General features: G+C 41.6%; 2 protein-coding genes across 5 annotated transcripts in view; both read right to left on the bottom strand.

Annotated features, from left to right (window-relative positions):
- hivep2a (HIVEP zinc finger 2a) overlaps positions 1-27,963 on the bottom strand; it is a 124,183-nt gene that overhangs the window by 41,470 nt on the left and 54,750 nt on the right. For all 4 annotated transcript variants that reach the window (XM_080883887.1, XM_080883886.1, XM_080883888.1 and 1 more), the window contains one exon: positions 24,455-24,524. The gene's annotated coding sequence lies outside the window, so the exon portion shown is untranslated. The remainder of the gene's footprint in view (positions 1-24,454; positions 24,525-27,963) is intronic.
- LOC308397117 (uncharacterized protein) lies at positions 7,637-10,248 on the bottom strand. Its single transcript, XM_080882846.1, has 2 exons — positions 10,169-10,248; positions 7,637-10,106 (listed from the first exon to the last, which is right to left on the bottom strand). Exon 2 carries the CDS (start codon positions 9,623-9,625, stop codon positions 8,261-8,263), a length of 1,365 nt encoding a protein of 454 aa, XP_080738972.1. The 5' UTR covers positions 9,626-10,106; positions 10,169-10,248; the 3' UTR covers positions 7,637-8,260.

The raw sequence follows: 27,963 nt of genomic DNA, 5'->3' as shown, positions 1-27,963 counted from the left end.
CAGCAAAATGTATGTGCTGTGCATGCTGTAGGTGTGTGTGAGTGCACTGCAGTTTATTCTTGACACAATGGGGGCGGGTGGTTGAATGACTACTGTCCCCAACACCCGTTACTTGCACGCACGCACGCACGTACACACACACACACACACACACACACACACACACACACACACACACACACACACACACACACACACACACACACACACACTCTCTAGTGCTGACTGTCCACCCACGCACTAATCTCTGTCCCTTCACATCCGCAGAGCAGCAGGTAGGTAGGAGGTGTGTGGTCTGAGTGTGTGTGTGTGTGTGTGTGTGTCTGTTCACCAGTATGACTAACATCTTACAGAATTAAAAACCCTCAGTAGCACAGATGGCTCGGTGAGCAAACTAGACGGACAAGAGTTGGCTAATTTCAACTGATTAATGCATGAAATTCTTCCTAGATGTTACCGCATTTTCAGGCCAGAAGCAGACACATCCGTTTGTTTGCGTGCACGCCACACCTGCATGTAAAACTCTTCCTGTTACATTTGCTGCTGCAGTTTTTGCTGCTGATTTGCATCTCTCTTCCTTCTTGCCCTCACACTTTTCAGCATGTAAGACAGAGAATGGCCAGAACTATGCGGACACCTAAACATGACATTGTAATTCCCAAGAAGGTCAACACTGACATTACAGCATGACCTTTTCTGTATTCTCGCTCTTCTCTTTTTAAGTCTGCCTGATATTTTTCACATGGTGGTTGTTTAAGGGTTCCCTACATGTGATGAATTATCTTATTCTCTACATTGTGGACACAAAATGGTAATAAATTGTACTCCTATTGTGTTCATTCACCTCAACAATGGTCAAAAATTGAAATAATAAAATTGTTCAGAGTTTTAACATTTGCAGACTGAATGCTCTTGTAAGTAGGAAGTAGGTGATGCTGTGCCAGAACCCTATACATGTTGCTCTCTGACGCACCAGAAGGAAAATGTGTTGTAAGAGAACTTCCAGTTTAGAGTCAACATTGTTTTTGCACAATAGGATGAAAACATGTCTCTCACTTTAGGTGTCACTTTGTTCCATAAAAGACACCTTAACTTGTCGCTATAGTATGATAGTATGATGTCTTGAGCCAACCCCATTTCTTTATATTTTTCTGAAAAATGTTAAATAGGTGCAGTGATGTATTGAGACATCTGACAATATAAAATATACACATAAAAGGCAAAAAAAAGATTCTGTAAAAGTATGTGTGAGTGTTTGCATTTGGTATGACCACTCTTTGAAGGACATTTAAAACTTTTCTTTGGCTGCCTTTTCTCACACTGCCACAGTGATATTGAGGTCCAAGTTCTGGGGAGGCCAATCCATGATTAATAGTTAATAATACTATAATAATAGTAGTCTATTCAGGCATGCTATTACTGCACTGGCAGTGTGTCTGGCATCAGTGTCAGGCTAAAAAATGGTGTTGCCAATCAAATACTTTCCATATCCCAACACCACTGCCAGAAATGCAACCATGTTTTCCAGACAACTGTAGAAACCCACTGTTGAACCTCTCTCTTGACCCCCTCCATACATATTGACAAATATTTTAACCAAAAATATCTAAATTGCATTCATCACATCATCAGACCTGTTACCACTGATTGTCAGTCCAGTTCTTCTGTAGTTTGGCGTACCTCACCCTTTTCATCCTGCTTCCTTTCCTTATGAATGGCTTCCTGACAACCATCTACTGAGACTTCCTGATGAAGCTTCAGTGAACAGTAGGTGGATCAACAGGAGAGCCAAATGCATGGCTCAGGTCCTGTGTCCGGATACTGTTAAAAAATATTGTTTTATGCCTGTCAAACTGTGTTATCATTAAGATTTTTCATTGATTTTTCTTTTAACATTCAGTTCAGTGTTTTTGCAACAGACGGCTAGTAACAAAGTGTGAACATACAATTTAAAGTTGTCTGCTATGTGTAAACACAACACTGGATCAACCCTCGAGGTAGGTGTCTTTTCTATGGTTGAATGATTCATAGGTCAGTGGCTTAACAAACAAACAAAAAAACATTCCTTTGAAATGGTAAGGTACAAGGACTGGACTGAAAACGAGTGAAAAAGCAGGACTGGAGAACTGTTGCTCAACAAAACAAAGTCTGGCTCCTTGGAAGCAAAATACAAAGAAATAAGGAGCAGCTCAACAAATATGCAGGAGAAATATTGAGATGTTGGCATTTGGATTAATATTTTAATCCAATCATAAATTTTACCATTGTGACCCTATCACATGACTCCTACCATATGATTGATGATGGTGTTTTTTAATACGTGATTGTCTGCTGAGGAAGAGTAGTGCTCTAAACATCACTCTGTTTGAGATATTTCAGTACTGGCTTTTTAGGGTGTAGCAGCTGCCTGCTTTAGCGTGGATGTGCCTCTCTTCCTTTTAGTGTTGTATATACTTAATCATTACTTTCTACCTGAGCTTGAAACTCCATTGCTGGGATTTTCCTTTCATCGAGACACAACAAGACAGAACTTTGACATGCAGTCTGCTATGCTGACCGGGTCGTCTACATACCTTTGGTCACATCATATAAATCGACATCAAAGCATCAGTGAGAAACTTATCAGATTTTCTAGATCTACACGGCTGCATTAAACATGCCTGGGTGAGTATACTGTATGTGTACAGTGCTGGACTGTAGACAAATCCCCAAGTGTTGTAAAAATATCCCGCATGAAGGGCGCTGACATCCCGTCTCTGTGGAAACCAGATGGATGTTTACAGTCCAAACAGCACACCTGATAGAAGCACACTGGACCTTTCAGCTGTGGCTTTTTTGTTTTTTTTCCAGCAAGTGAATGAGAAAAAGAGACATCCAGAGGGACAGAAAGAGAAGCAGAGGGTTAAGTTAATTGGATGGAGGACAAGAAGCAGGGAGAGGAAATGTAGGAGAGAGATCGCATAAAGCCGGAACAAAAGGCTTTACAGCAGATGAAAAAGACACAGAGAGAGAATCATGTGCAGAGGTCAGGTGAATTTCAGCTTCCAGGAAACAGAAACTTCAGACTGATTAAAGATTCCTGCTTCCTGCTACTGTTCCTGCCTGCAAAGATAGAGGTTTCCATTCACTCAGAGTCCTTAGAGGCAGAGCTCAACACAGAGTAGCCATCTTGGTCACACCTCCACTCCAGTATGTCAGTGCAGGCTAACTAAACTAGTCCTGACCATCATGAAAAGTGCTGGTAAATTTTCTAAAGTGTTCCCAAAATATCCTTTTAAATCAGTTTCCTTCCCCACAGGACGATACAACCACCATGGTGGCGGTGCATTATTTTTCTGTAAATTTCTATTCAGATTTGTCTTTAATTTAACACCTCCAACTCATATAGTACACAGTATAAATATACTCTGATTTACAATTCACATTAAAAAATATTTTCTAAAAAATGAAATACAAAATGTGAAGAAGAAAATGTGTGCTACTGGAACAAACAGAAGTAGTAGTTCACTTTTAAATTAGCACAAACCTGCAGCGACTGATCGGTAAACATGGCTTCGTTTAACTAGGACTTAAACCCTTCCCTAAATTTAACCAAGTAGCTTCTGTGCCTAGACTCTACCACATCTTAACCACAGTGCTGAAGGATCATGAGACACGCATATGCTCATTTTTGGAACAATCACATGGATGAGTTTTGAGATGCTGATAAACAAGTAAGTGTGGGGAATTTAAAACAGATGCAGAGACAGACTCTGTCTCTTTACATGGTATTGATTATTAGTATTTGTGCTTAACTCTTAGCGAAATGTGCAATTCTTAGCTTTTTCCTGGGCTTTATCAGCAAAAAATATTACAAAAGTATCTGGTGAAGGCTCACTCACCTCAATAAAAACCAAATTAAGAATTAATTAAGGAGAAAAATGTAACAAATAAATCAGATGACTGTCACTAAGAAAGACTAGTGTAAGCACTTTATGTCCAAGGAAGTTCTACCTAATCAAATATTTCCAGAAGTCCATCCATCCATTTTCAGCAGCCCAAGCAGAGAAGCCCAGACCACCCTCTCCCCAGCCACCTCCTCCAGCTTATCCAGGGGAACATCAAGGCGTTCCCAGGCCAGCCGAGAGATATAATCTCTCCAGCATGTCCTGGGTCTGCTCCGGGGCCTCCTTCCAGTGGGACATGCCTGGAAAACCTCACCCAGGAGGCGCCCAGGAGGCATCCTTGTCAGATGCCTGAACCACCTCAACTGGCTCCTTTCGATGTGGAGGAGCAGCGGCTCTACTCTGAGCCCCTCCCGAATGGCCGAACTTCTCACTCTAAGGGAGAGGCCAGCCACCCTTCGGAGGAAGCACATTTCCGCCGCTTGTATTCATGATCTCGTTCTTTCGGTCACTACCCACAGCTCGTGACCATAGGTGAGGGTAGGGGCGTAGATCGACCGGTAAATTAGGAGCTTCGTTTTTAAGCTCAGCTCTCTCTTCACCACAACAGACCGGTACAGCGTCCGCATCACTGCAGCCGCTGCACCAATCCGTCCCTTCTCCCATCACTCGTGAACAAGACCCCGAGATACTTAAACTCCTCCACTTGGCACTCCACCCTTTTCTGGCTGAAAAGGGTGGAGTGCCTCATGGTGGAGTGCCTCTCATTTCCAGAAGTGAGAAACTATTTGGATTTTCTTTTGGCTTTTACCCTCACACTGAGGAGCTTATAAGGTCATTGTAGGCCACGCTGTGGGATATGGATCTCATAAACATTGACTGCACACTGAATTGGCAGCAACTTTTTATTTTGCATGTTTTACTTCTGTCTTTTCCTTTTTTTCTTTAAACAGTGACTGTGTCAACGATCCACTTTTTTTTTCCCATGTAAGACCATTACCCCATCTGACATCACGACTCACATTATCACTACGACTCTTTTATTTGAGTCTCCTGGGATTTTGGTTACCTCGAATAGCGTCATTGGTAAATGCCCATTTTATGCTACGTAAACACATGAAGGCAAAACCACATGCGTGATCAATACCAGCCACACATGGGCTTGACACAGTTCTTGTTTTCTCCTGCAGTCTTTACTACTGTCTTGTTTCACACATGCACACACAGAAGGTGAGGAAACCAAAGGAACAGATGAAGCTGCTGTCAGCAGCACCTGCTCCTCCTCCACAGCTCACAGTCCTCCCCTGATCCCTCTTGTTTCTCCCCCCTTTTTTCCTTCATATCTTTATCGCTGTTCTCCCTTCTCTGTTTTCGTTTGTAGTCTCCACTCAACTCTCTTTCCAACTTCCTCCTCACTTCACCCAACCACCTCCCTCAACAGTCTTATTTCTTTACCGCCGCAGCCTCTTTAACCTCAACGCGGGGTTACAAAACATTAACAAAATCACACGAGGTGAACCATATAATTTGCTGGAAAAAAAGATTGGGAAAAAAAGCTGTTTTCATTCTACAACTACTTTTGCTTTTCCTTGCAATAACTTTTATGTTCTCTTACAATACTTTTGGTTTACCTCGCAATAAACTTTGCACTGCCTTGCATAAAACTTTGCATTTCTTCCCTAAGCCATATGAACAGCTGATATGTCACTTTAGTCCAGTTCAACACACCACCAGTTCAGGGAATGGCATGACCGATGATGTGACGCGCTACATAAAGCATTTGCTGCTCATTACTCTGTTAAACATGTGGATCCCTGACGCTACGCAGCCACTGGCTGTGAGGACAGCTGCGCTGCTCAGCCTTATTTGCACTGCAGCCACAGCTTTGCATGGGGATGGATGGTTATACTGCTCACACTGCAAATGCGCTTGAATTATTATATTAATTAGACCATGGCAGCAAAGGATTTGAATCAGCAGTGCTTCAATTCACCAAAAACACTACAGTACTACAACCACACATACAACTCCTTTATGTAACTGGTGCCGATTCCATAAATTAATGTTTCGCAACCCTGCCATTACTTTATAACGCAGTATAGGAAACACATTAACATTTGACCTGTACACTTAGAGAGAGGGGTCAAGAGGCAACTGAAAATTATGTGAATTAACTACTAGAACATTTGCAGCCACCACACATCAGACTACTTGAACACCTCAGAAGATTTTAAATGCATTAGTACACTATTAGTGTACGTGTTGCAGCTTTAAGGCAGGGATGACTCCTGGAGTTGCTTTCTCACTGTATCTGCTTTATTTCACAATCCGATCATCACAAAAACATACAGCAGCTCCTCTCCGACTCCTAGCCCTTTGCTGCGGTGGAAAAAGAACCACTCCAAAAACCCCTTCAAGGAACATATGTACAAAAGAGTTTTCCTAACACACCAATGGGGCGTTCAATGCCATCTGGTTAATATGAGTACTCTGGCAGAATAACAGTTCAAATGAAAAATATACCAGAACAAACAAGCAACCAAAAAAGAAGTGTGGGGTACCTTTGAACCAATGAACAAAGTATAACCATTTATACTTTTTAACATAACCCGGCCCCGTCGACCTTTGAACCAATGAACAAAGTATAACCATTTATACTTTTTAACATAACCCGGCCCCGTCGATATGTGTATCTCTCACACTCTCCCCCACTCGAGAAATGTCGTCCCGACATAAATGTACCTTATAATCGACAATCCATAGAGAACAATAGAATGGCATGGACTATGTACCAGGTTACATTACACCCTTTTTTTTTTTTTTAAGTTACCCAAACTACCGTGCACTGTAGTTGTGTATACTCCTGATATAATCAGTTCAGCTTTTTTTTTTTTTTTTTTTTTTTTGTCCACAATTCAATCTATCAAATTACCATGCTATTTGTACTCTCCTGTAAAGGCATTAACTTTGTCCACATCTCATCTGAACACTAAGCATCTTCCCTTTACTCATACACATGTTCGGCCTGCAATCCATGTGTCACAATATTTCAATCAACATAGGTACATTTGTTACAATCTGAAATAGTGGTACCAAGTGTAAACATTATATCTTCCCCTTTTACCAAGGTCGCCAGTAACCTTGAATATTCACACATTTGGTGGCCACTATTCTTTCTTCAAGACTTGGTTGTCCAAGTTTACTATAGGTCAAAGTCTGTGGTCTCCTCCTTTCTCTCTTTGGGTATGGACTTGGCTGGTCTGTTTCCAAAGCCTTTTCGACATCAGAGCTGCTGTCCACCTCCCCTGCCCCCACAATAGCCACATCCTCTGGTTCCCTATTGTCCATTTTCTCCTCATCAGCTTGGCTGGGGTCCCCCTGGCCATCTCCTGACATGTGAGGAAGCTCATCTGGCTCACCCCCGTCCCTTAGTGGCATAAACTCTGCCGCTGTGGGGTCCAATGTAGGTGAACACTGAGGCTCAGGATAAGGCCAGGTGAAAACCGCATCAGAAAACTCATCTGTGTCCTCCTCCTCCTCACTCCCCACTTGTGTCGGAGTCATGCATGTTTGTTTCCGTTTGTTATAATGTCTTTTCCTTGTTTTAGTACTAGTTACAGTTGCCTCCTTATCTGCTGGGAGCGGAAGAAAATCGCAAGGCAACAACATATTCCTGTGCAAAATCCTTGTCCTGCCTTTACCATTCTCTGGCTCTAACTCAAACACAGGACTGTCCTCTCCCTTTTGTTTAAGTTGCTCGTTGATGATTTCTTCTATAACATTGTATCCAATAATGGGATCCTGAGCTACATTTGGGTCACTAGAGACCAATACGGGCACTAGGAGACTCGAGCTGGTCGTCTCCACCCCCGTCAGTCTAAACTCTACAGGGACCCACCCCATAAATGGTATCTCTGTCTGATTAGCTGCGAGCCCATTTAATGGTTCTGAACCTAAGAGTTCATCTATCCCCCTGATAGTGGTGTGAGGTAAGTGCTCGACTCTCCAGTTCTCATTTATTACGGTAGCCTGTGCACCCGTGTCCCACAATGCGGTGACTGGTACATTGTCAAAGGTGCATCTCACCATTTTTCGTCTACCAATCAGCTTCACTAATTTTTGTCCTTGCTTATCTGATAGAAGGTCAGAATATCCCATGTATGACAACCACCCCTTTTTCTCTCTTTCCCTCAAATGTTGTTCAACTAGCCTCACCGCTTTACATACATGTTTGTGATGGTGCCAGTGTTGTCCCTGACAGGCTTTAGAACAGTAACTGACAGATGAGCAGCCTGCACACCTCTGGAGTGGGGTGCTGACCGACTCTCTCTGGTGGCAGCAACCACAGTGGCGGGACTCCTGATGTGGCGGTGGGGTCACTGCTGGTCCCGTGGCAGTGGCCCTCTGGCGTTTCCCTGCAGCTGAAGTGGAGCTCGGCATCCTCTGGAGATGTGGCCAGGCTGGCCACACTTAAAGCAGTGGGTGCAGTTGTCTCCCTCTCCGTTGCTCTGGCAGGTCCTGCAGCCTTTCTTCCTCCAGGTACCCGCGGCAGCATCTGATGTCCTCTTTGTAGTCTGCAACTTGCCAGCGTTCAGGGAAGCAAGAACCATCTGCCTCACCTCTGCAACCTCGTTCCTCAGCTCTTTCACCAGGTCGTGCATTTCGGGTGGAGGATGATTTTTCTTGTCTTCCTTGGTGGCGGGGATCTGTGAGCTGCTGCGTGGTTCATCCCTAGTATGTAGCTCATTGATTCTTGGTGGTTTTGTATTGTTCCTCTTTAACTTGTTCAGTCTTTCTGTCTCGAGATTGGCAGCTTCATTTAGTTTCTCAATCAGCATTTCATCAGTCACATCTGGGTTGTCAAGAAGGGCTTTAATCTGGAACTTTATGTTGTCATTTTGCAGCCCAGTACCCACTGATCTCAAAAACTTCCTTTTTACCAGGTCCCGACTGTAGTGTTCTGCTTCTTTGTCCTTGGATGCGTACAGGAGGCGATCTTTAAGCTCAATGGCTCTGAATAAAAAGTCTTGAGCTGACTCTTTTGGATCTTGGGAAATATTTATCAGTTTTTGGTACAAATCAGATGTGTCATCTTCTCGGTAATGTCCTTTTAATATTGTCTTTAACTGTGTGAGTGTCAAATCAGTCTTTATTTCAAGCATATCACGCAGTTTGAGACCTGGATTGATGGCTCTTATCACTGCTTCAATAACTTCTGACTCACTGTGGCCTTTGCGGAGTCCATTTTCCATCTGATGCAGCAGGTTGGTATAGGACAGCCGATCGCGCTGCCCTCCCTCACCTATTTGGCCACAGATGCGAAACTCCCTGCGAATTGTCACCTCTGGTACTTTAGAAGACAGCAGGTTCGGGGCAGCGTCCGCCATCTTGAGTTTCTGCCCTATCGCTCTAATTTCTTCCTGCAGCTCGTCATACTTGTCTCTTGCGTCTGAAGGGCGGGAAAAATCACTCTCGGCCGTATTGTCTTTAGCTTTATATTCGCCCAAAAACGATAAAAGTTCTTTCACAAACTGTACAGCATCGTCTGGTGTATAACTGTTTTCCACCTCGTCCAGTTTATGTTCTATAACTTTCATCAGTTGGCGTCTGGAAGTGTCTTTTGTAGGCTCATTTAGCGGTGTAGCAAAGCCTTTCACCTTATAACCCACTTCTATGAGCTGATCACGACTTAGCTGGCAGAGTGTGGCGGTGATCTTATCTCGTCGGGCTTCTATCTCCATTGTGGGTACTCACAAGCTTGTCTTTAGTCCGTCAGATTTCAGGTCCGGTGCTTGGAGAAAGGTTTTTCTTCAGCCGTGCGGTAGCGCTAACGTTAGCCGCTAATGGCGCTAACCAGGCTTCTGCTTCACTCTCGTGCGGGAAGTTCTTCAAACCTTCCTCCTGGCTGGCTCGCCATGATATGTTGCAGCTTTAAGGCAGGGATGACTCCTGGAGTTGCTTTCTCACTGTATCTGCTTTATTTCACAATCCGATCATCACAAAAACATACAGCAGCTCCTCTCCGACTCCTAGCCCTTTGCTGCGGTGGAAAAAGAACCACTCCAAAAACCCCTTCAAGGAACATATGTACAAAAGAGTTTTCCTAACACACCAATGGGGCGTTCAATGCCATCTGGTTAATATGAGTACTCTGGCAGAATAACAGTTCAAATGAAAAATATACCAGAACAAACAAGCAACCAAAAAAGAAGTGTGGGGTACCTTTGAACCAATGAACAAAGTATAACCATTTATACTTTTTAACATAACCCGGCCCCGTCGACCTTTGAACCAATGAACAAAGTATAACCATTTATACTTTTTAACATAACCCGGCCCCGTCGATATGTGTATCTCTCACATACGCAACTCAGACTATGATTGGATGGGCTACTCAGGTGTATAAATAACAACTGAAATATTTTTTGATATACATTTCAAGATTTTCATCCACGTTATTTTGTGGTTCTTGATATGAACACCTGTCTCAATAAACACTGTGGAACAAACTCCAGCTCTACTATCTTGGATGGCAGATATTGAAAGAATTGCTCAGGTTGAGTCTTTTGGAGGCAAAGTTAGGGAGGCAAGAGTGAGATGGTTTGGACATGTGCAGAGGAAGGACAGTGGATATGTTGGATAAAGGAAGCTGAATATGGAGCAGCCAAGCAGGAGGAAAATAAGACGAAGGTGACAGAGGTATAGCGTGAGATGGAAGCACGCGATTTACTGTAAGCGGTGTAGCCCGAAGAATAAGGAGACTTGGAGAAGCAATGCCAAGAAGTACTGAAGCTGTTTAGTGTCCCATCACATTTCCCATGACAGGTGCTTCATGTTCTTTTGGCTCATTGGATTTGGCACTGATCTGAAGCTCTGTTCTTTATACATCTATTTGCACTGGCACAGACTTTCTGCTAAAGAGTGACACAGAAGAATGTTAAAAAAATAATACAATAATACAGTTTAGAGGAAGGATGGTGGAGATGGCTTGAATCAACTGGCCAACTGAGGTCTTTCTGTGTGGAGCGTGCATGTTCTTCCAATGCTAGGATGAAAAAAATCGATAGATATGATACGGTTTATTTTTCCTCCATGTGTGGAACTTAACTTAAAAAGAATTAAAACCACAAACAAATTAAGTTGAGTTGTTAGTCAATTTCTTGGTCATGAGGAATAAGAACAGGAAAACACAAAATAATCAGAGCGTTATTTTGAAAGGAGAAAGAAGTATTTCTTTCTTCTCTTCCAGCGTGCTAAACATTTTGATCCCTTAGCTCTCGAGGTCAAATTGTTCGACCTCAGATGTCCAGCGAGGGGAGCCGTCACACGACTCGTACTCGACTCGGCCAAACACAAAGAGGAGAGATTCAGGAATCTGCATTTGTGCGATTGTGTGTATTTATGAAAGAGAGAGAGAGGGAGTGAGAGCGTGAGAGGCTGTTGTATTAAGCCTTTGTTTTTCTCTCCACAGTCTTTCTTTGTTTTAATGTCTTGATGTCTTTTGACCTCCGCCACCCTCCCTCTTTCTCTCTTTTTCAACGACTTTCAGTCATTTCTGGTTGACAAAAGCAGGAACAGTTTCCATCTTTCCCTTTTGCGTCTCTCTCTCTATCTTTAAGTTGGAGAGAACCATGGGGAGAGACTTTCTCTCAGCTTTTCATCCTTCTCAATCCTTCACTTTCTCACTCCTCTGCTCTCTTTTAATCTTTCTTCATTTTTCCATTTTCACATCTTTCCTTTTCCCACTCTTTCAATTTCTTCCTCATACTCTATATCACTGTTTCATACTTCACTCCCTCCCTCTCCTCCATCATCTATCTCCTGTTTCTATTCATTCCTCTTCTTTTCCCCCTCCTTCCGTTGGTAGTAATCATCCCTCACCTTTTTCCCCATTTAAAGTTACACTTTCTGTCGTCTGTAGTTTTAATTAATCACACGACTCGTTAGCAAACTCTCCCCCTCGACTGTTAATTAATCAGGTTTCTGGCTTAATGAACAGTCTAAACTCGTTAAACCTGTTTCGCTCTTAATTAGACCGTTAGCTCGGGGGTCTAACACTCCGACAAGACTATTATCCACTACTACGCCTTAATGGCAGCCGCCGTGAGTGTGTGCGTGAGCGTGTGTGTTAAGATTACCTCACTCTCTAATGGGGCTACTCAAATATTTATAGGGCAGGAAGCTGAATGGGAAGAATGATAGCGCTCAGGGAGACAGCAGACACTGAGGGAGTACATGAGAAGACTGATGCTGCCTTCAAGTGCTCCACGTAAGTTCCAACTTCCGGCCTCGGAAGTTGTAAAGATATGAAAAGCCTGAAGGGTCACAACACACCTCTCCTCCTTCAAATGTAATGTGGACATCAGGTTGGATTGGTGAATGTTTCTAAATTAACGATGGCGGTTATTAGGACCAACATCACCCCACTGTTGGCTCACAGAAATATATTTGCATGGCCGTTATTTGCCCACATATATCAATAAAACATAGCAAACATGCGTGGCACAATTCTGCTACAGCAATAAAAAAAATCAACAAGGGTAATGCTTTACTCTGTTGGACTGATACTCGTGTTTACGAAGTTATCTGCTGACCACAAAGGTGTTAACATAGCTGTGTACTGTGTGAACAGAGTGTCCAGTTAGTTGTCCCATGATGTCTAATAGAAACTTATAAAGGCCTTTTGTATGTTATACCAAAGGGTAATCTGATAAATTAAGGTAGCAGGCAGTACTTACCTGCAAGGGAGATTACAATTAAGGAATTATCTTAATTATCTGAGGTTGCTGGAGCAGTTTATATGAGAAAGTGTATGGAAAAGATGGATAATGCGACACCACTCAGTAGTTTGTGAAGTCCCATCTTGAAGCCTCAAGCACACTCCCTTTAATTTTACACACACAAACTAAAATAAAGTATCAAAAAACATAAAACCCCATTTTGAAACCTCACGCGATGACAGAGCTGGAAGTTACCCCAAAGTCCATGAGAGAGTGGTGCGCTAGGTTAGCAGCTAATGCCAAATGTTAAACGCTGGCCTAGTTAGTAAGCTTCACTGACCAAAACTGGAACGCCGACTTATTTAATGGGCTTTTAGTCCAATTAAACATGCAGCAAGCCATATTATTGGTCAGATAATTGCATTGAAAATGCTCCAAAAGGTAGAAATAACCACAAGCAGTCACACTCCTAATAATACACAACTTTAAGTCTTAGTAATTGAGAACATGGTTTAAACTATAAGCCATAAAAAATACACCCCAGTAAACTCCCGAAGAGACTGAAAAACGTTTTTCATGCAAGCCTGTTAACATGTTTATCTCTGCTATAAATTTCAGCACTTTAACATCAGAGTCTGCGAGGGCTGACTCACTTTTGAAGCCAGCATCACATGCAATTAATAAGAACGCCCTAACACCCTCCGTCTATTTTAATAAAACCATTACCTGAAAACGCTTTAAATATAATAGTTTTCACCAGACTAGCATGCTTTAACTAGCAAGCTTGCCAAGGAGAGGATGTCATCCATGAGTTTTCTACTGGCGATGTTTGGATAGCAGATTCAGTCTCAGTCTGAGAACTAGTCTTAATTCTAAAAGTCTTTGTTTCAAGTTTACAATGGGAAAAATTGTTTTCAGGAGTCTGAGTGTAACAGAAGCATTTTGCTAACACACCTATCAGGACATTGTGTGCATGTAGCCTTAAGGTCTGAGCTGCTGAAAGGTCTCACATTCCCTCTGTAATTTTAGACAAACACAGTAATATAAAGTGTCAAAACTTGTAAAAGACAACAGAGTATGCTAAAGTATCACAGCAATAAGCACTGGAACAATCTGCTGAGGACCATTGGATGTTTTTCCGCTTGTTTGGCAGGGGAAAGGTTGGGAAATTTACAAAAACACAAATCTCAGTGATTTAGAGCTGCAATTTAGATCAGATCTGAGTCCTGAATGGTTGCTTCGTCCTTCGGGCGAATCAAAACAGCTCTGCCAAGGGAATGAGGTAATTCCACTTGTTTCCAATTCAGTTCACTTGTTTCAAGAATTTTCTGGCAGCAAGTGTAAGGATCTTAATAGAAGAGGAAAACAAAGGCAGATTGCTACATGTAATTAAAGAGCCGAAATGTGTGTAAACTGGCACGTGATTGAAAGTAGGTCATGACACAAGTGGCACAACATTGGAGTGACCTCACCCTCATTCAGAGATTTCCCCCTTCGTGTAGAACAAATGGGACTTTAAGACCCTTAATTATGTTAAATGACTGGTTGACGGTTATCTTTAGCGACACAGGAGGCAGAATGACAGGCAGCAAATGAGAGAGATGGGAGATGACGGCATCTCTGTGGTATCTGGCTGGGGAAAGTTGGAGCGATGACATCACACTGTCAAACACACACACACACAACACAAATCCACAACGGAGAAAAAGCATGAGGTCAAGGTGTTGTGTTACACTGATGAAGAGCAAGGGAAGACGAGGATAGGAAATGAGAGTTAGGGGAGAGAGAGAAATAACGTGAGGGATAGCCGGCGAGAGAGAGAGAGAGAGGAGGGAGAGAGAGAGAGAGAGAGAGAGAGGAGGGAGAGAGGAGGGAGAGATGTGCTCTGGCTGCTAAAGAAAGAACAAAACAATAAAACATGAGAAAGAAGAAAGATGAGGGAAAATAGGTCAGCATTAAGTCAGTGTTGAGGGACTGGGTGGAACCAGATGGGAAACACATGCTGTGAAGCACACACAGAATGAGTGTGGGTGGAGCCTAATGATGATGACCTATTGACACCAGATACATGAATGACACCCTTCCTCTTTACTTCCTCTCCTCCTGTCATTCGCTCTTGAAAAAATATCTATCTGAACTTTATCACTATCAAGCCTGTGGAATTCTGGGTATCTGAGTCCCTCAAGAATTTTGCAGCAAGCCCCTTTAATCAGTGCTGTAACTTCACAAGAATGCTGCATTCAAGTCACATGGGAGAGGGGGTAAATAAGAGCTACCTGTAAGAAAACAGTGATTGCCTAACTTTCAACCTGAGAATAAGATAAGGAAAGACTTCCCAGCCTATTTTCAAATTCTAAATTGCAATACTATTAAAATAATACCATAAAAACACATATTCCAACCAGAAATACTACTCAAATACATCTATATAACTGCTCTGAACTATAAATTGTAAAGAAAACACATAGTTTTAAGTCACGTGACTGGAGCTGAGGCCTGTCTGGAAGAAGTCACTGTTCAGAGCTGCTGGACACTTGTTACAAAGTGACAGTGTCAAAGTGCTTAGGTATTGAAAACAAAGCACTTGTATGAATGTGTGTGTGACTGAGTTGTAGTGAATAACAGTTACGTTCAATTTTTGTTTTTGTTTCAAGCTACGAATGTTTAAAACATAAACCAAAGGTAAAAATAAAATCAAACTGCACGTTGTGGTCACTGAATGGCACATGCTGCAGCAATTTCAATTACTAACATCAGCAAAATTCCTGCCAAAGCTTAATTTTAGCAATGTTGGAAAACCCTTTCCTTTGTTACTGCTGTCTAGATGATCACATACGAAAATAAAGAGCGTAATATATTTCAATCTGGAGTTGTAGATTGTTTTACTGTTTGGGGTTTGCAGGGTAAAAGGGCCAGGGGCTGCTGTGAAGAAGGACAAATCGGTATGATTTAGTGCTGATGTTTGCACTGCAGGTTAAAAGAAACGTTTTCACGTGCAGGGCTCTCTTTGTAACAGGTGTGAACTAAGTAAATGGCTACTTACTGCACCTGGTTGAAAAATTATTCAGCACTAGAAAAATAAACCCATGAGTAGAGGAAAGCTCATCCTTTCCTGAGCTTTCCTGTAATGATGTGATGTCACCTAAAACTCTACCTATCATGTCATTCCATGTTATGTTACTGGATAACAGAAACATTACATGACTTAGGACTCAGATCTTAATTTATTTCTATTATTAATTTAGACTGTTTATGTCAGTGTTGAATACCCAAAGGTAAAGAGATAACACTTCTATTTCCCCAGTTTATTACCGTCATATCAATAAACTACACAGTTAAAATTTTCAGCCTACTGGCTACAATAACTAGTATTAATTGTCAGTAATAGTTCATATGGCTGAAACCTGCTTATTTTTCAGTTCATTAAACATTGAAATGACACGATTTGGTTTACCATTATTAAAAATGTTTTATGAATTGAAACTTGAGAAACTCGGAGCTGCTGTTCTGGTCTCAGAGGTGAACTAACAAAGAAGAGGCCACAATAATAAACACTCTATTACAGTTAGAGAAATCTAAATGGCTATGTAGGCTGGTGTGGTCTAGCTTAAAGCCACATTAAAAATAAATTAAAAATGTCAATGCATTTACCAAATATCTGGAAAACTGTTTACATGACCTTAACATATAACCCTATTTCGTAAAGAGGGTACTCTGTGGAGATCGGATCAGTTCATTTCTGGATGTGCCAAAGACAAAACATCTGTAGAAAAGTTTTGCACGTCACAGTCAAAAGAAATTAACTCACACCTGCTATTGAATGAACACCTTGTGGAATTCAGGTGTCCTGTCAGTGTTGTTGCTCACACATGGGAATGTGTGCGTGGTTTGTCTTTGTGGAGCGCTACTGGGCGTATACATCTTTGCATGTTTGTTTTCTTAATCTTTGCATGTTGTTACCAGTGTGTGTAAGTGTTTCTGGGTGAGGATGAAACAGCATGACACCTACGTTTTATTGTCTTTCAGAGCCGCTGAAGCGTGAATACCTGATTGTCTCCATCGTGCAGAGAAGCCAGCCCTCGACAACTGTGGCCGTCACACTGCGGTGACGGTGCCAACGTGTGTGTACGCGCATTAAACAATACACACTCTCACACACCCACATAGGTAGTATGTAAAGATGGGCACACATCGCAATTAAGGTACAGTTCATTCACAGCCTGTGCAGTTAGTACTTTTTATAATAATATAATGTATTAGCATAAAATACCCAACCTTTGCAAGGGACTGCTGGGTTTACATGTCAAAGCCCGCAGCTTTTCACATTGATGACATATTGGTGCAAGATCCAAGAAATGAAACATATTACAGTACAAACTCCTGACCAACACTGAAACCAGTCTCACTAACAGTATGCACCAACTGTTCTTCATCCAGGTGGTGTTAACAGTAAAATAGGCAAAGAGTAAATTTATCGCTGCTCCTTGATTATTTTAAACTGCCTGCATCTTTTCTAGCCTAGCTGACCATTCAAAGTATTACCACAAGCAGATTAACAGAAGCATTAGTTTCAGTTAGTTTTCATTTTAGCTTACGTTAAGGTTCACATGGACATTAATTACAACTTAACCTGAAATATACACTTTACCCTGCATGACTTGGCAGGGTGACGTTTTGTCGTAGCTCACATAGCAGTGAAGAAAACAACAATAGCCCTACTGATTTATGCTCACATGGCAATGACAGGGCTGACACTACTAATGTATAAATACATTTACTCCTTTTTAGCAAGAAAGCAAAGTAAATCGATCTTACTGACAGCTCAGTTTGTACAGAGACACCTGATTTCCGTCAAAGACAGAAAGAGCACCGTTCTACTTGAAAAACCCTTCTCCTCACATATAAAGGCTTGAACAACCAGCCTTATCTTAAAGACCTCACATTACTGCATCACTCCATTAGAGCTCTTTGCTTTCAGACTGCAGGATTACTTGTGGTTTCTAGAGTATTTGTTGGAGGCAGAGCCTTCAGCTTTCAGGCCCCTCTTCTGTGGAACCAGCTTCGAGTTTGGATTTTCTACTTTTAATTAGGCATAAAACTTTCTTTTTGATGAAGCTTATAGTCAGGGATGGATCCTGAACCGTCTTTTAGTTACACTGTAAAAGACCTAGGTTTTGTTTATACACCACTCTACATTTAATCATTTGTTGTTATTAATCTCTCGCTTGCCTTTTGTCTTGACCTGGTGCTCTGACCTGAGCCTGGATCTCCCGGATGTTTTTTTGTACTTTATATACAAAAAATTGAATTGAAATAGAAGAAAGTACCAAATGAAGCAAAAATTAAAAATTAAACAAGCTTAAGTGTCCTCAGGTGATAGACAGTGATTTTTAAACTGCATTTTGAGCCTGCTCGAATACAAATCATATAAATATCACATCCTAATTTCGTAGTTTATCATATTTTCTTTCATGTGTAATGAAGTAGATTAGGATTCAGAAGTGGAAAACTGTACTTGTGTAAAACTTGAGTAATTGTGATTTTTGTGATGCAAACATCAGATTTCCAACCAGCTTTCCCATTTTTTCCTGTCACCACACATCACAGCGAGCTATCGCCTGCTACATCACAAATCTGGATCCTTGTAGACATGTTTCCTACAGCTTAAACGTGTTATCAGGTACCATAAAATAACACATTAATTCAAGTTCCGTCTGATTCTGCCGAATCACAAACTCATTAAAGTGCTTCAAGCGCTCTCTGCCACTGCTGTGATCCCTGCATCATCACATGTGAAGCTTTCCGTGTGGTATTTGCATGGGAATAATTTGGGATTTTCCACACGTGCCACTGATGTGGTCCCTCTGTAAACACACTGAAAGAACTAAGCAACAACCACTAATCATATCTGGTCGGAGAGACGTTGCCAGCTGCTTCCCTTGTCAGGTGTCGTCAAGGCCATTTGTACGTCATCACATGTATGCTCACCCCAGAGAACCTCTTTTAAATCTTCCACAAACATTTTGCATGTGGCAGGATTTTTTATTAAAATGAACTGCACAAAACAAAAAAAAAACTGCTAAAAAAACCAGCCGGTCCAGTTCTGCAGGATCCAAATACCTCCACAGGTGTGACCAGTCGTGATCATACCAAACATCATGCACATTTAGACAGAATAACAGACGTCTCCTCTGTAAGCTTTAAGTCAAACAGCTGACTCGAGGTTTACTTCAAATGAGTCAGTGGTGGATTCTGGGAAAGGGTTTGGTAAGGATGACCATGACTGATGGGAAATACATGTACACACACCCAACACACATACACACACACAGTCCCAGATTGTTATGTATTTTATTGCTTTGGCAACATAGTAGTGACAGCCGTGCCAATGATGGATGTTTGAATTTAACTGAACAGAGGGGGAGGAGAGGGGGAGAGACACACACACAGAAAGATTAAACAAAAAGTGAAACACAAACAGAATTATATTCAAAAAAATAACCAAAGGTACTGAATACTCAGAGACCTGTTTTTTTTTTTTATAGTTTCCCATTTCAAAATACAACCACACGAACTGGGCAACAGTGGAGAAGAGGAAACAGATGCAGCTTTCTTTTCAGACCCTGTCACATGTGTTCTTCTATACCCACGAGGACTCTCAGTGACATGCCCAAGCTTCACCGTCTGACCTCTAACCCTTAACCTTAAAACCAAATCAGGGTTTTAAATGAAGATGAAAGAAGTGCAAGAGCACATGCTCACATTGTTGCATGCAAACGAGAATAAATATCTTCTAGATTTACAAAATTATCCATTACCTCATGGAAAAAATGAAACACTTAAAAACTTAATTTTCTGCTGATGTGCAAACCCAAAGCTTAAGTGATTTTAGTGGCACTAAGCTATTATCATTACACGTTAACACAGAAACCAAACCAGCCTCTAGGCCCGCACCCAGTGCTGTGTTTCTGGGTCAGCTGCAAAATTATCAATTCCCTCTAAACCCTGGACCAGTCCCCAGTTGGTCAAAAGAAAACTCAAAGATGTATTTCTAACACATGTAGTTATTAGCAGCTTTTTCTGATCTTGAAGTTCTGATCGTTTTTAGAAAGTTCTGACCTGCAATGATAATCGCTCCTCGTGGAAACCACTTCAGTGTCGCCAGCATCCAGTTACATATCCAGCAACTTCTTCTTATCACAAATTTCTGGATTTCAGAAAACTCCCTCATCACCGCAGAATAAGGAAGTGGCTCAATGACATCATTTCTGATTGACCAATAACTGAAATGGTGCGATGTCATGTCTACTTTGCTGTAAACCAGCTGATTTTCATGAAATGTGGCTGTGCTGCTTGACTAGTTACACATTTTTATTCACCACATATGTGCCACCACCATTACTGTACCTTTCTGTTGTATGCTGATACAGTTTAATAGCGTACAACAAGGCTGCTGTACAGTACTGACCCTCGCCCATTATTCATCCTGTGCTACTGCGCGCTCAGCAAAATGCTGAAGGTTACAGCTGACTCAAGAAGGTGCTATAGTGGGAAATAGTCAAATTAAAGCATCCCACAGTTGTCTGCAGTGCACTCCGAGACTCAGTCTCTTGAGTCTCACTCAAAAAGGCACAAATATTTTATTTTTATTTTGTGCAATATAACAAATACGTGTGAAACAAAAGATTACCAAGTAATTACCCTGTTCAAATTCAAATTTTATCTGTGTACGTGACAAATAAAATTTGAATTTGAATTTACTGGTAACTGTAGCAGTGTACAATATTACAAGTACAATATTTTTCTTTGTATTAGAAGATGGTAGATATTAAAGTACATGGATTTTGTAAGCTAGCATGCCTGGAAAGTCTTGCATGGAAACAGAAAAATGGGCTGGAGCTTTAAAAATAATTCTCAGATAAGACTGGACTGTCCTTTAAAGCCCACAACAGGCTAACCAGTCAAATCAAGGAACAACGAGCCATAGCCAGCCGAAAAGGGTGAGAAAGGTGCAGTCTGAAAAGCTTTAAAACAGACAATTAGTGGCATCTTTGAAAGGAAAACGTTCCCTTCTTCCCAGAGACACATATGTAGATGGAAATATAGACACAATGTTATACAACCACAGCCAATCAGAGCAAAGTGAAATAAAACAACGTGTTTAGGACAGATAAAAATTGATTAATCAGATCTCGAGATAATGCAAAACTACTTTTGTAAATTTGTCCAACAATAAAAATATTCATCCCAGGACCACTTTAAATACTTTCCACCGCTGGTATCTGTGATAGGTGTTTGGAGATGTGCCGACAGTGATCATGACAAAGAGGATGACTCAGGTCTCCGAGGCCTAGGTCCTCATCAATAGTAGGAAGTAACTCGAACCCTATGGCCTCAAAAATCTTTCCAAGTAACACATGAGACACTATTTATATTTTTCCAAAGAAGTCGTTTTAATTTTTCTCACAAATATATGGACAGGAGTTTGGTTTAGAATTACTCTTCATGAGACCTCAAAGGAATAATCAGTCAATCAATCATCATTTTAATATACTGCCCTGCACGTTTTTTCCCCCTCGTCATTCTGGCTTGGCCAGAGTACATTTATAACCCTGCAGGGTTCCCAAGCAGGATCTAATTATCTAATTACGTCCGTTTTGACCTCGAGAGTGGCACGCATCTCCTCTGTCCTTGAAGTCACCGTGCCCGGTCTCTCAATTTGGCATTTAACCAGCTGATATTTACATCCCTTAAAAAGGCCTGGACCTTTCAAGGAAACAGGACGCATTGCTTGTTTTCCTTGCTCTCTGTAAACTCCTCTTCAGCATGTTCGGCTGAGTAGCCTTAAACATTGTTGTCATCACTGTCAAGTTTGCTCAGATCTTAATTGACAGCAGATGCTCGCTTGTTCTAAATCTACAACAATCTGCTGCTTTTTACGAGTTAATATTTTCAATACTCACAGCTAGTTTAAAGTCACTATCCCAGATGTCTGCCACCTGTTTGCTTCGCGTGCATTTCCCCTCTCTGTCCGCATGCAAACATATATTTCCATTTAGGTCGTTGCTGTGCATGGGGGCTGCGAAAACAAACTGGATTTATTCTGAAGTTGATATCAGCGCAGCGGGATGCCTGACTTGCCGTCTCTGGAGGTTGTCGGGGCAACTGCATCCTCACTCCCTGTCAATAAACCGAGCGTGGGTGAATTTACCCCTGAATTATTCTGCTGTTTAGTTCTATCTAAATACTGCGGTGACCCGTAATTTGAGCCAGTTCAAATTGTTTGTCATTGCCGTTTATTTTGCACTCTGGACCTCAAATTTGCAACAAAACTGCACCAAACAAACTCTCGCCTCACATTTTGCTGGTGAATCACTGTCTGTTGCGTCATTTGATCTCTTGTTTCTGTATGTTTGGATTATTGTGAGCGAGTACTGTGTTGATGAAAGCCATATTTCCCACTGGGGAGAGTAAAAAAAAAAATCCTCGAAGCCTCGACCCCGAACACCTCTTTTTGCTTTTGTTACAGTGCAAGCATTACCCAACTGGGGCAAAACAGCTGCAACAATATCAGAGCAGAGACAGAAAAGCGGGGAGGGAGTAAGGAGATAGAGGGACGGAGAGGGAGAGAAAGAGGAGGTCAGCGAGGTTCTATTTTTATCTTTCCAGAGTTGGGTCTCAGCTTGAATGGACGTAAAGAAGAATTGTGTTGAAAGGCGCGTGCATGCAAATTGTTTCATAACCTTGGCACGCAGCAGGCTGCTGAAAGCCTCTGAGTTTGTGTGTGTTTGTGTTTGAATTATCAGAAAACACTTCATCACATCTTCGCTGTGACATAACTATGGCACATCTTCTCATTGCAACATTTTCTGTGGTGCAACCAGGTCAGGAGGGTACAAAACCTGAGAAAGCTAACGCTACATTATGATCCATAAAGACATTCAAAGGTTATCAATAAGATAAGAGAAATAATGTGTAATCAGAAAGAAAATAAAGTGTAACAATCAGAAATAAAGTTTGAAAAGAAGACAAAAAATACTATAAATACCATAGAAACCAGTGTAACCAGAGCAACAAGAGCACAGAAACTCGAATAACTCGTTTTGCAATATTAACTGTAAAAACATGTTAATATTTTCACAGAGATCCATCAACAAGTTCAGCACCACCCTGCATTGCTGTTTAACTGAAGAATCACGGATCCCAAACTAATCGGCGCATCGGCATCGTGTCCACACAAGACGCAGGACGCTGGATCGTGAAGCAGTCAGACAGGATGTAACCACCTCCGCTGCACTCTGAAACACAGTATTTCCAGTGGCTTGCAATGAGCGGTGGTAGTCTGCTGCTGCGTCAAACACAGCCTGCAGCTTCAGAGATCTCATGTAAATTCTATTGAAAGTTGAAAGTTGATCGCTCTGTGACGAATGTTCGCTTGGCCAATAGAAACAAGGCAACTAGCCATCAACAGGCAGAGAAGGCAAACAGGAAGCTGATCTGAACTGACTGAATACAATTCTGCATTTTCACTGAGACCACAGGAAAGCAGAACTGTATCTATTAGTGTGTCGCAGCTTGGAAACCCAGGGTTGTAATCACAACATTTTAAGGCTTGCGGTTAGTTCTCACTGGCTAACTTATAGATTTGCATGTACTCCATGCTCAAGCCAGAGATGAGCCAGTCAGTATGAGATTCACAACAGTGTTGAGCTTCTACACTTGTGGTTGGATTTTTCAACACAGCAGTAAAACAATGATATTAACTCTTCCCCCCCTAAAGATGACATTTAACGACCTCACCAGTACCCTCAGTGACGAGATCTGACACCTCAGCATATATAGGTTGTGCAATTTTCCAAGAGTAGCGTTAGTAAAATGTATAGGCAGAGATCAACCTCTCTAACAATTCTGAAATATGAAAGAAACTGCTGAGTTCAGAAAAGAGAAACAAGGGTTAGCCCAAGTAGGCCTCCAAAGGGAAAGGGTTACATTTACAGATGAGGCATCCAAAGAGGAGGCTGATTGCCCACACAGCTTCTACTTAAGTTAGCTCCACGTGAAGGTCAAACCTCTGCATAAGCTGTAACAACAACTCAAAGCTCCAATATTCAGTCCCTTTCAGTCTTCTGGAGAATGACATGTGATTGGAAATGTTCTCAAAATAAGATCCTAAGTTTGAATTGTATGTATTTCTCTTCTAATTCGGGGAGATTTGAGGCTGAATGCAAACCTGAAAGTTCATCAGTTGTTCAGAAACTATTAATATTTTTTTTTCCCTGTACAATTCAGTGTCACGTTGCTCCAAAACATATGGTCATGGTTGGGTGAGGAATAGTTATCACCAACAATTACCTAGACCTCAGAGGGTTAAGCAGTCATCGTCACTTCAAATGCCAAAATAACAAAATAATGTTTTACAATGGAAAGTCTTTGCAATGTCCCTCCAGTCTGACTGTATACAGGTGTTTACAGTGAAACTGAAAATTCTTTCCTCAAAGAAATTTCCTTTAAAGCGGATTTATGTTCTTTCTAAATGCAGCATTAAATGTTAAACATGCTGCGTGGAAAATCCAAAGGTTAGAGACACAAACCTGAATTACCCTGACTATTCAAATGTGTTTGCGTACGAACGGTTTGATAAGTGGATGGAAACAAAGCCTTTAAGGAACATTTTTGGCCCAAACACACTGCTCTGATTCACACCGGTGTTTATTAAAAGAAAAACTCATCATCGCATCTACAAAGCCCACATTATGCAACACAAACCGCACAGTCCACTGTCCAGAAAAAAAACCTTGGAACGTCTAAAAGGCCGTCATGAAATCAGGATGAGATGCCGGCACGGCTTACCTTTCGGTCTGCGCTCTGTCAGACTGGTTTCAATGGGAGTCCCGACAGAAAGTGTCCTTATGTGGCCATCCTGTGAGAAAACACACATGACAGCGATCATTAGTGTGAGATCATTCATAAAACAAACAAACAAAAATAGCTGTGACAAGATAACAATATTTTTCCATGATGCATAGAACATGTTAGCCATGAAAATGTGTAATAAGTTTCAGTTATCAAATGCTGTACAAACATCCTGTAGCATCAGCAAAGGGCCCAAAAGGTCTGTCTGCCTTTTTTGCATTTCCAGGTGTGAAATCAAGGCTCTTTATACTGCTCATGGCTGCTGTGCCGTTTTTAAGTTTGTCTTTTTATAGAGTTTATTCTTGTAGATTCAATTAGAGGCTGCTGTGTGTGTGTGTGTGTGTGTGTGTGTGGGGGGGGGGGGGTCCTGTGTATTTTTCTGAGAGAGTCCAGTCACAGGAGTAACAGGAAATAAACAGGATGCGGTCGAGGAAGTGGTCACAGGAGGTGCGAAGAAAAGAAATCCTAACCCTTTTTAGTGTTGTAAACCCAGACAACAGGAAGACACACTAGAAAATAGAAGAGAGGAAGAAAAAATAGTGTTGGATGGACAGAGAGAGAAAGAGAGCCATGAAAGTCGGGGTGAGAGAGAGATTAAAAGTAAGAAGGTGACAAGATAAGATGGGGAGAGAGGAAGAAAAAAATGGAGAAAGGCAGAGGAGCTGGAGAACAAAGGAGGAGGAGAGGAGACAGGCGGGGAGAAACCTTAGAAAAAGAGGAAGAGTAGAGAGAAAGACAATAGTGAAAAAAAGAAATGTGGAGTGGGATAAGAAGGTGAAACAAAAGGAAAGACGTCGAGGTTGAGAAGATGAGGGGGAGAACAAGATTGAAAGAAAAGTACCAAAAATAATAAGAAGAGTAAGTACAACAACGACAGAGATGGATGGGCGGGGTTAGGCAAACAGAGTGAAAGAAAGCTGCACAGAGAGAGAGCACGAGAAAGGAGGAGAGGAAGAGCTGAAGAAGGAGAACGGGAGGAGGTGAAAGAGGTTGCTGCACAAACATGGAGGAGACAGGTGGCAAAGGGAGGGCCAGACAGAGGAAGCAAGAGAGAATACTGAGGGGAGACGGGAGGATGGTGTAAAGACAGAGGCGGCAGTGGGGGAGAAAGAAAAAGAGGGAGAAAGAGAAGAAAGAGGAGGGGACAGGCAGAGGAAAATAGAGATGTGTAAACAAGAAAGAAACAAGGGTGTAGAGGAAAGAAAAGAAGGGAGACGAGAGAAAGAATGAGACATGGTAAGAGGGGTAGTGGGGAGCAGGAAGTAGCGAACAGAAAGAGGAGGAAGGAGTGAGTAATAAGGGGGAAGAGAGGAGAGAAAGAAACCTCTCAGACAGGAAAGTTCCTTCTATTCATCTGATTTGTCGTCTCGGTGCCACATGGTTTCAAATATGGCTGAGAACGGAAACACACGCGCGCGCACGCAAACACACACCACATATACTATTTACACACAAACAAGAGCGGAAAAGACCAAAAGAAATCCAAACACATACCAACAACGTAATAGATGGAAAACAACAAAACACATACACTGAGAGAAAAGTGTACAGTCATATGTGTCACTCACACACACACACACACACACACACACACACACACACACACACACACACACACACACACACACACACACACACACACACACACTGTGTTTGGAGATCAGATTTTTCCAAGTCGTCCTCTTGCTCCAGTCTGCCAGGAGCGAGGCAGGGAAAAAATTACGACGACGTTTTTTCTGTTTCATGTCTGTCAAAACACACGTGCAAACACACACCGCACACACATGGCGAGGCTGACTCGTGTGTTTCCATCCGTGTGCATGCATCGAGGAAAACAAAGTCAACCAGCTGCGCCGGATCGAGTCTCTTTTATTGGACAATTCCTAACAAGATGATCACACTTAATCTACAACGCAGCCTCTCTGCATGTTTTAGCCATAATCCTGTTAGGCTGAGTCCAGTGAACGACTCCATGAGAGCCTAACATGAAACCGATCAGCTCCACTTATTGATTGTAAAACCATGCCTACTGCTACACCTGATGAGGAAATTCATTATGCTTCCAGACTCACAAAAATGCCAGAAAATAATATTTAAACCAGCTGCATCACTTCTAGAAATAATCATTTTGTGCCATTTTGCCCCCCAAAAATATTATTACAACTGGTTAATCTGCATTTAATGATCTTGCCTGATCAGTCGTATTCTGTTTAATTTCTCAAATCATAGCAATTGATAACTTAGATTTTATCCTCAATAAATGACAAACTAACATTCAAATAAGTGTCAATTAGTTTATCATTAATCAGCTATAAATGGGTTAAAAATAGATAAAGTTAAGCAGATTTTAAGCACCTTATCACATAAACACAGATGTATAAACAGGGTGAAGGAGGGGTGATATAAATTCCGTAGTCTTAATCAGGTTAACCTCATTAGTATGACTATAAACACACTTACGGGAGGCAAATGAAGCTGATGCAAGTTGTGTGACACTATAGGCTTTAAAGGGAAAGCCCATGAATTATTTCTCTAGAGTCAGCAAGAAAAATATAGTTCAAGTAGCATGCAAGATTTAATTTTTAAGTGATACAAAAACACAATGAAGCAAGCAAGGATTTGAAATGCGTTTGCCATATTTCTCAAATTTTTACAAAGATATGTATTTCTGAGACCTTACAAACCCAACAAATGTTCTTCAACAAACAAAGAGCCTCTTTTCTTAAGTGTGAAAGGTGGTCAGTGGGCATAGCGTTTAACACACATTAGCCATACAAAGGAGAACATTGGATTTGTTGAGGGGTTGCGTTTAGTTGTGGACTGACACCCAACTGGTTTCATGAACTTGATTGGAATGGCCATTGGATCAAAACAGTGACGCCAGTGCAGAAATGCCTTGCACACTCCATGTTCTCTAACAGCCAGCAGGGGGCGAGTTATTAGAAAAGCAAGTCAAAATAGTTTCACTCTACTTCTCACTCAATATACGAACTCGGTAAACACCTTCCTGGGGTGTTTATGGCCTTGGTTGCTAGCTTTAAGTGTTGTTTTCTACAACCCGATGGTCATTTTGTACATTTTGGTCCCATTCAGCTTAAAACTGATGATAAACTGGGTATGCTTACCACTCTGTCATCTGTGGTGTAATCTGTCTCTCAGTCAGAACCTCTTGTCTTGTTTCAAAACTAAGAGGTCAATGGTTGAATTGCTCGACTAAGGGATCAAAAAAGTACTTCACATACCAGCGAGTGATGTTAACTATCTTTTTTGGATAGAGTCCATGGATGCGCTGGTTCACATTTGAGGCAGTGGGATGTGGAAATCATAATACAAACATTGTGTGTGTGTGTGTTTACATTGTAATTAAGGATTATGTCACCCCGCACAACACTGTGACTCATTTCCTATTCATCAACTAACTTACAACGTGAAATTCTTCAAAAAAA

The sequence above is a fragment of the Rhamphochromis sp. 'chilingali' genome, assembly GCF_963969265.1.
Source record: "Rhamphochromis sp. 'chilingali' genome assembly, chromosome: 5".
Taxonomy (NCBI): Eukaryota; Metazoa; Chordata; class Actinopteri; order Cichliformes; family Cichlidae; genus Rhamphochromis; species Rhamphochromis sp. 'chilingali'.
This window is presented reverse-complemented; position numbering and strand designations above follow the sequence as displayed.

Coding starts and splice junctions, on each gene's coding strand:
- LOC308397117 (XM_080882846.1), bottom strand. CDS start 9,625: ATGGAGATAGAAGCCCGACGAGATAAGATCACCGCCACACTCTGCCAG.